This window comes from Chiloscyllium punctatum, chromosome 33 (genome assembly GCF_047496795.1).
Source record: "Chiloscyllium punctatum isolate Juve2018m chromosome 33, sChiPun1.3, whole genome shotgun sequence".
NCBI classification, from domain to species: Eukaryota; Metazoa; Chordata; class Chondrichthyes; order Orectolobiformes; family Hemiscylliidae; genus Chiloscyllium; species Chiloscyllium punctatum.
In genome coordinates, this window is record NC_092771.1 from 8,631,496 (window position 1) to 8,641,063 (window position 9,568).

The 9,568-nt window shown below is 42.2% G+C and overlaps 1 protein-coding gene across 1 annotated transcript; it reads right to left on the reverse strand.

The window, feature by feature from the left end:
- Window positions 1–219: 219 nt before the first annotated feature.
- Window positions 220–6,940, reverse strand: LOC140458403 (cocaine- and amphetamine-regulated transcript protein-like). Its single transcript, XM_072552907.1, has 3 exons — window positions 6,720–6,940; window positions 5,964–6,047; window positions 220–540 (listed from the first exon to the last, which is right to left on the reverse strand). The coding sequence occupies exons 1-3, from the start codon at window positions 6,861–6,863 to the stop codon at window positions 433–435; spliced, it is 336 nt and encodes a 111-aa protein (XP_072409008.1). The 5' UTR covers window positions 6,864–6,940; the 3' UTR covers window positions 220–432.
- Window positions 6,941–9,568: the final 2,628 nt, after the last annotated feature.

The window sequence follows — 9,568 nt, forward strand, 5'->3', positions numbered from 1 at the left end:
ATAATTCTTAAAACAAAAATATGTTCCAGCTTGTAATACAGTTTGGAGTTGACCCAACATTTTAAAATGTGACAGATGTATTTAGATAAAAAACATCCCTGGCATTTGATGGAAAGACCATTTTATTTTGAGGCAGACAGTGCTACAACCAGTAATACTGCACCAAAACTGGTTATTATTGTACTAAACATGGAAACCTAGAGACCAGACAGACTACTGTAAGAAAACAAGAATAACATATTTAATAATAGATTCAGTCTTTCCAAGGGCAGTGAAACACAGACAGAACAAGGCTCTGGTACAGGAATAGATCTATGTACTATTACATTATGGAGTGTTAACAATGTTTTGTATGTAAAATATGTCCACCAGACATATGTTGCTTCTATCTATTGTAAATAGAAATGGTTTTGCCAGATATCTTGGGTTTCTCTACAAGCATTTAAGCAGGAAGAAGTTACAGCCAGAACTCCTGGGGCAGTCACACAGCTTCCCAATCCTGGCTCCTTTTCTGACAGCACACTGTTCCCCAACATCGCACTGGAAATAGACAAAAACAAGACCTTACTGGTTAATGACTTCAATGCAGTCTGAGGCTCCTCCATTGGATATAGAGGATGCCATTATGTAGAATTAACTGCATACAAGCAGGACAGTTTATCCAATCAGGGCACTGCAGTTGCTGATCATCCAAATCTTTGTTCACTGATTCTATCAATGCAGCTTTCTCTATTCATAAACCAAACAAATTGCATTAAATTGGAACTCATTTGCTAACATAAAGTTATGTGTAATTGAGTAGTAATTGGGTAATGAGGCAAGCAGAAAATAGCAACTTTTCCAGACAACGACTTGCATCTATCTAGTACTTTCAATATAGTAAAAGGTATCGGGGTTCTATCTGACAAGATTTGACCTGTAATAATTTTGAAATGTTAAGAGCAAAATCTTGGTCAAAAAAGCCGCTTTTAAGCTGCATCTTAAACAAGTCAGAGAGGTGGAGGTAGAAATGGATGTACAGGCTTCTGAGAGTGAAGAAGAAGTACAATACTGGGATAGCGATATACAAAGTGATTTGTACAATATACAAAGGAGAGGTTAACATTAACTGGGTGTGCAAGTGGTCCAAATCAAAGCCATTCTTCATTCAATAATCCTTAAACTGTAAGTCCAAAGCGAAAAATGATTTTAAATTCCTTTAATGATAAGTCAGTGAGCAACTCACCGCCATTTTCTTAAGGGCATTTAGTGGAGGGCAATAAATACTGACTCAGCCAGTGATGCCCACACCCCATGAATGAATAAACACATTTAAAAAATCCAAGTTCATGAATTATTGTTTGATGGTTAAATTCACACAAGACATTGAATTACTCTATACAAGTTGACTATAAGGATATCATTCAGTTTATCCACATTACTGACATTTTATCAGATGCAGAAAGAACCGTGGAGGAGAAAGTGAGGACTGCAAATGCTGGAGTTCAGAGTTGAGAGTGTGGTGCTGGAAAAGCACAGCAGGTCAGACAGCATCTGAGGAGCAGGAGAATCAATGTTTCTGGCATAAGCCCTTCATCGGTCCCGATTCTCCTGCTCCTCAGATGTTGCCTGACCTGCTGTGTTTTTCCAGCACCATACTCTCGACACTTAAAGAACCAAATCAATTTAATCTTGCCGTTATCTGTGGGGTTTTCCAATTTGCAAATGGATACCGTTCTATAATCTGCACAAAGACTGTCCATCTTCTGGTTTAGTTAGTTCTTTTCTGTTGTCTTTGTATTAGCTTGCACATAGGTTTGATATGAGGGGGTCCTCTGGCATTTCATCCAAGTGGATAAGACAAGTTACATTGAAGCTTAGTATATAAGTGTTGTCCATTATTCCATTACAAAACTATCACTGTCAAATACAATCCACAAATGACCACTTTCCAGCAGAGTTAATGAATGATAAATTGCCAGGAGGATTCTTTTGCTTTTTGGCTTGGAATGCTAACAGCAATGATAGCATCCCTACTACTGAAACACTAAGACCACTTAACTCCTTACCTGCTGTGGATGGAACCAGGGATCTTCTGGCCTCTGTTGTTCAAATTCACACATGATATTACATTTGCCATCAAAATCAGTACAAAGGAAAGAAGGGCTAAATCTATCTGGATTGGTGTATCTCATAATGTTCGATCTTTTTCACTGAATTTCAGCTCTGACTACCTTTCATGAGCCATAATTTGCTGGAAGTAGAAGCTGAGAAAGGTTCAGCAAAACCAATGCAGCATCCGGCACTTCAGAGGTTAATGGACCAACAAGAGTCTACTTCCTTGCCCAAGGAGATTTCAGAACTGAGAAATGAAGGAAAACTGAGGAGAAGGACATTATAGAGTGGATGAATTCAGTGTCAAATTGGATGTTAAAAGAGATTTTTTAAATGGGGGAAAGATTGGATTAAGAGTGGAGAGAAAGAGGCAGAAAAGAAAAAGAAAAAATGCTTAGGTTTGAAAAATGTTCTAAAACTATTCACAATCTGAAGGAATGAGACATCACACTCTTAATTGTTCACTGCCTGGGCAAAACAGGTTAATTTTTAATTTTTAATCACACTGATATCCATTGCATTCTGACAGAAGGTTGTCAGTTTGAAATTTAATTTCCTGTTCAACAGATGCTGAGTACATCCAACATTTTCTGCTTTTATTTCAGATTCCCAGCATATTGGGTTTTTGTTTTGGCTATCAATGATCAATTTGTTTAAATTTGATTGTCAATTACAAGACTTAACTTTCCACAAGGATTTGAATAACCAATTCATATGCAGAAACATTACTGTGAGGAAGGTAAGTGTGAGATATCCTTTTCATCAAAGGACCTGAGTGTTGAAAATTGTCCAATTATTTGTGACGATTTCAAATTAATGGGTTTTGTCTCTATGACCAGATGCTGCTGAGTTATTTGCACATTAACAGTATGCATTATCCATCATTTCTTGTCAATAAAATTGGTGAAGGGTACAAGTTTGATTCCTGGTCTGTATAGGGTGGGGTGATAGCAGAGACTCAATAACTGGTCCCAACTCTTCTCATGATTAGAACAGAAATTGCTGGAGAAACTCAGCAAAGAACTACTCTGAAGAAGGGTCACAGGACTTGAAGCATTAACCCCACCTTCTTCCACAGATGCTGCCAGATCTGCTGACTTTCTCCAGTAATTTTTGTTTCTGTTTCAGATGTTCAGCATCTGCAGTTCTTTGGGTTATTCTCCTTATGATTAGCCTCATGATGGAAAATATAAGTACTTGAGGATCATGGTGGTGGGAACAGGTAGGAAAGCAGAGTTTAGGTCAATCTAATCAATCATGATCTTATTGACTGGCAGAGCAGGTTTAAAGGACCGAATGGCATCATGCTTCTATTTCTAATGTTGTTACATTATACCATGTTGGAAGATAAAGCTGTCTTCAGCTACATCATTAAATTTCCTATTATTTCTCATTGAAAATCAAAAGCAAATTAAAATTCTTTCACTTAGCTTCACTTAAAATGTTATTTTATTTCAAGTTTGGAAAAGTTTGTTCAACTCAAAGAAATGGTGGCAAACTCTTCCAACAGAAACAAAACTGCATTCATCTGCAGAAATTAATCAGATAAAAATGGCCTGTTGTTTGAGAGCTTTATCACCAGCATACAAATCAATTTCAAAGAATAAATTCAACTTCACTGAGTGTGGTATGTTTTCTGTCATTGTCAGAAAGAGATAGTGTACATTTCCTGTGCTTGGCTTCATGGCCCATAATAAATCATCAAATTGCTATAAAGGGGATTATCCATAGAACCCTTACAGTGTGGAAGAAGGCCAGTCGGCCCATCGAGTCCACACTGCCACTCTGAAGAGCATCCCACCCAGACCCACCCTCTCCCACGGCTAACGCTCCTAGCCTGCACACTATGGGCAATTTAGCATGGCCAATTCACCTTGACCTGCACATCTTTGGACTGTGGAAGGAAACCGGAGCACCTGGAGGAAATCCACGCAGACACGGGGAGCAATGTGCGAACTCTACAGTCAGTCGCCTGACGAGGGAATCAAACGCGGGTCCCTGGCGCTATGAGGCAGCAGTGCTAACCACCGAGCCACTGTGTTGATTATTTCATACAGGACCATGTTTCAATGATTTTTTTTTGGGGGGGGCGGGGGAGGGGAGATAAATTTTGTCTAGATTACCTTTGTTCTTTATTTGGTCATTTCTTCAGTTTCCTGCAAATCTCCAGCAATATTTACGTTCAGTTCTCCCAGCGACATCTTTTAAATCTCCAGCAGGTTTGGAGCTACTGAAGCCAGGTCATGACTGAACAAGAAAATCCCTTTGTGCGCTCAATGGCACTTTATCAAATACACTTTTCAGTCCCTTTAAGAAACCTTTTGTGTAAAGATAAATTGGAAGAAGGCAATGATTTAATTACTGCCTGATTCTGAACCTCTCAGTCTTGGGGAGAAATTATGATGACGACCGAAAGATGAACTCTACCAGAAAGAACAGCAAGGATGTTGATTTACTCTCTGGGCAGTTTCCTCCTCGCTCTCTATGTTCTCCCCCTGGATGCTCACTGGGCTTTAGGCAGTGTGTGGGTGCGTGAATCTTGGCTGGTACGGTGGTTCACTGGGGTCTTACTCCAACTGAAAGGAGCAGGACCACAGACCAGGTCTGCTTTTTCAACACTGGGACGCTGCAGTCAAATACAGAATCCCAGGTCGCAGATACCTGGCTATGTTTCCCTAAAATTGTAAATGAGGCGGGTTGGAGGCAAACACAATTCAATGGCCTGATTGCTGTCTGCTGGCAAATGTGCTGAATAGAGTGAGGAATAGATTAATTATGGACGAGTTGAACCGAAAGGTTGTTTCCATGCTGTACAGCTCGAAGATTCTATGTGGGTGATGGTGAAACTACATCTCCGAAGGAGCTGGAGAGAGTGGGTCATACAGGTCTCAGTAGGAAACTCTTTCATGTTCTACATGAATGCAATGACAGTCAGGCCATTGACAATGTAGACACTGGTGCCTACCTCCCGTCAGCGCTGAGCGGAGACATTCCCAAGTCAGGATTACAGTTGCTGAAGCCGACCAGCACGACTGAAGGGGAGTGCTGTAGGTTTCCAAGGTTAATGAGAGACGGCTGTCTCGCATACGGAGTGGGTAGGATATTGTCCTGGCGCTAGGTTATCGACACAAAGTACCGGTGCTGTTTCCGCTCACCTCCCATGGACAATGCCATGCAACCGCCAAGGGACGTGATGGGTGCAAACTGAAAGTGAATTCTCCAGTAAATTGATCATTTCATCCCGTTTCAGTTGCGGGGGGGGGGGGGGGGGGGGGGGTTGACAGGGAGGCCGTCAGTTAGATCTTGAACAGCCTGGACTTTGGGGTTCAACTGTGAAACCAACCTCCCCGCCCCCCTCAGACTCAGATTGATGGGAGAACCGAATTAAAATTGTTTCGATTCTCGTCAGACACTCAGTGGAAATATCCCATAACCAGTTTAATAAAGGGATATGTATGTTCCGGACATGGTAGCCTGGTCACTGGGTAGGGCCGGTTACTGACCATTCTCTCTGCTATCTCACCAGATGCAGTCCCAGTTCCAAAAAGCAACTCAACAAGATTTGGGAAGAAACTCTGTGATGGAGACAGGTAGCACAGAGAGGGCAGTGACCAAGTGAGAATATGGGATGCCCGGTGTAGATTCTGGGACGGGGAGAGTCCCACCTCAAATGTTGACAGTGCTTTTCCCTCAGGCAGTAACTCGGCCGCTGGCCGATCTCCTATTCGAATAACAAAAAGGACATCTCTCTCTCTCTCTCTCTCTTGCTCTCTCTCACTCCCTCTGCAACCCCCCCCCCCCCCCCCCCCCCCCAGGACACTACGAGGACTAGAATAGAAAGAACAAGAGTCACAGCAGGTTGACGTTACCAGTGGGACTTGTCCAAACTTCTTTTCCCAGGCGGGGAGCCGTTTCGTCTGCAGTTTTTCCAAGACTTCTTGCAGTGCTCCGAGCTGTGGGCCAAACCAGTTCACATTTTAAAAAAAAAATCAGCCGTTTAAAGCATTGTTATCGAATTGACTTGAGTACAAGCACTCGAAATGGAGGCGGAACTCCTCCACGAATTATTGGGATCACAGGACTGCCATAATATCTGAGACAAATAGAATGCTTCCTACAACACGCAACCCCCAGCCCCCCAAATAAACACCCACCGACTCATCAAGAAACTGACTGAATCCATTGAAGTTACCCCTCACACGCTGTCATGGTGGGAATTTCGTGCCCTCTATATCCAATCCTTTTACTCAGGTGTTTGCTCACTTCAAATAACCGTTGTGCTAAAACTTTCAATGTCTTTTTCTTTAAAAAAGGGTCAGATCAACACCTTCGACAAATTTCTTTAAAACAAAGGCACATTCAATAATAGGCAAACGGTAACAGAACTCTGTGTTTTCTCTCTCTCTCTCTCTCTCTCCTCACAGATGCTGCCAGACTTGCTGAGTGTCTCCAGCACTTTCTGTTTTTATTTCAGGTTCCCAGCCTCCACAGCTAGCTGCTTTTATGGTGCCAAATGTTCACACTAAAGACTATGAACGTTAGACAGTACCTCATCTGTCTCCTTCTGTTCGGCACACCCAAGAAACCGTTAGTTAAGGAAATAAAAAAGAGGATATAATACTGACCAGTTCCTTCTCGCTGGAAGGGTATGGATCTTTGGGGTAGAAGTCTCTCAGGGCTCTGGTCTCTAAATCCGAGCTGTCAGAGCCGCTGGCCAGAGACAGAAGGACGGAGAGGTAGATAGCGGCGAGTAGACGGTCGCTCTCCATGGTGCTGAACAGAGGCTTACCCTCAACAGAAGTAGACTTGGAATGTTTCACAGCGTTTGCCTTCTCAATCAGGAACCCAGCTTTTTATAGAAGAGCATCGCTGATCTATAAGCACCCACATGCTCCTCCCAGTTTTTTAACGGCGAGCTATTCAGCCCTGGCGATTGGTACATTGAAGTTTTTTTTTGTTATTGTTGAAAGGTACAACAAAAAATGGTTCACTCCCGCTCAGCAGTGACCAAATCGGCCAGCTCCAATCGCACAGCACTAGTCTTCACACAGTCTGATGAAGGGGGATGGGAGGGTGGGGTGGGGGTGGGGAACACAGATACATTTCAATCTGAAAGTCTGAACAACTCCCAAAACCTCATTCCGAAAGTAACTCGCGTTTTAAAAGTTATTTTTGTTAAAAAGCGGGGCTTGATTAATAATCAGAGGAAGAAAAGAGTGGTATAAGGAAAGATATTAAGCAGCTAAAAATGCTGAACTGTATTGCTGATGTACTGAATTATTTATTTAAATAAACCATTCTGATGTCCCTGGCAGTGCTAAGTGCTGTCGTGTTGCTGTGTTGTTAGCGGGGTGTTGCAGTTCCCATTGGTATCGGTTCGGATCAGTCTACTTGCTCTTTTTTAATGAACCCTTGGCACTGGGTACACCAAGGTTTTCCAGTTGAGTTCTATCTTTCACTTTTAATGAGGACACAGCGTCCTTAAGGTGTTCAATTAAGTAAGAGCTTGCATTTTTTTTGTTCCTAGGGATTTTCCACAGGGATTCATGCAGCCAATGACCTTTTATTTCGAAGTTGGCAAATCTTTCCGTTTCAGCTAATGAACGTCCCATAAGCACCAATGTGATAAATAAACCAGTTTCTCTGGTTGAGGAAAGATTACCAGGTTGGACACTGAGAGAACTTTCTTGCCATTGCTTGGAAGATTGCCCCAGGATGTTTCACATCCATTTGTGCAGGCAGACCGAGCGCAGTTTAGCGCTTTGGCTCATCTCCAACCCTCTCGATGTCCCCATTGAGTTGACAGCTTTCCAAATGTGCTCCGGATTCTGGACTGAGACTCAAACTCACTGAGTTTAGCAGCAACACTGAACCCCACAATTCTGCTAAAGATTCCAACTCAAACAATGCTACTGTCTGAGCGAATATGTGAACTCACTTTGCTCCGAGTTAATACCGTTCATTATCGACAACGGGACAGTTCCATTTTTGCAGAGCCCAGTGCCTACCTTCAAAAATACCTTGGCTCCCTGAACGAGACTGTTAAATATGGAGAAACTGCGCAGAACACTTCGGTAAATGTATGTTAAGGACTGGTCTCTCTTGACTATGAACGAAAGTTGGGATTTACTTCAGTCGCTGTTGTATTTTGAGTTATTACGGATTTGTTTTGATGGAATACTGCATGCCGCCGTATGGAAATGGAAACAATTTGTTGATCAGTGATGTATAAGTTTAATTCAGGTATCAAATAGTGAATTTGCAATCGTGCTTTATCCTGAACCTCGTCCGTATTTTCGCTTCAAAGTCTCATTCAAGTTTGGATGCGGTTCTCTACAGCCACAGCCTTCTACTGGTGGCTCAGTCAGTATTGATAAGTATTGGAGGGCTTCAACTATGGGCAGCTCCACAGCCAAACCCACTGCTGCTTTCACACACACACACACACACACACACAAAGACAGAGGAGCACTCTAGCATATACATGGCAAGCACAATTATTCTAGTGCGTACATAGGGACTCCGAAAGGGAAGACCTCACCTCTTGTTACTCCATTACCTGTTCGCCATATACAAAGCACCTTTTACAAGTCAGGAGTGTGATGGATTTTTTTCTTAGGAACATGCCATGTTATGCCCTGTCAAATGCCTTTCTAAAATCCATGTAGACAACCACTGCACAACTTTCATCAATCCTCCTTGTTACTTCCTCAATACATACAATTCAGTTGGTGAGACATGACATTCCCTTAACAAGTCTATGCTGACTATCCCTGACTAATCCTCGCCTCTCGAAGTTACAGCTTCTCTTTTCTCCCAAAATTGATTTTAATAATTTCCCCACCACTGAGATCAGACTGACTGGCTTATAATTATTTGTCTGCTACATTTGCTGACCTCCTGTCCTCTGGTACCTCACCTGTATCTAATTAGGATTGGAAAATGATCCTCGAAGAATCTCACTGGCTTCCTTAAACAGCTTAGTATACAATTCATCAGGCCCTTGTATCCAAGTACGAATCAAATAAATCTCCATTGGACCATGTCCAATGTCAATACTGTAGGCTGCACTTTGTATCATATTAACATTTTTCACACTATAAGAAAGAAAACCTGGTATTTATGTGCACCGGAATCTCAAAGCAATTTGCAGCCAATGAAATATTTTTGAAGTGTAGTCAGTATTGTCATGTAGGGCAATAAGAGATCACATGCATGTACAGCTTTACTCCCAGCTGGTGAATAATGTTTCAGAGACAGTATGCGTTCTTAAAATACACCTTCAAGGTAATCCATTGAGCTTTTTTGATTTGATCCCACACAGTTATACTGCCAGTGCAGAGGGTGATTAACCCAGGTTCCGTGAGGTAGCCTCCACCTTTACACTGTTCTCCAGAGTCAGAGTGATTCCTGAAGTTAAAGCCCTCAGGATAAATTCTCCAACCACCAACATTGTGGAGCCTTGCCACTAGAA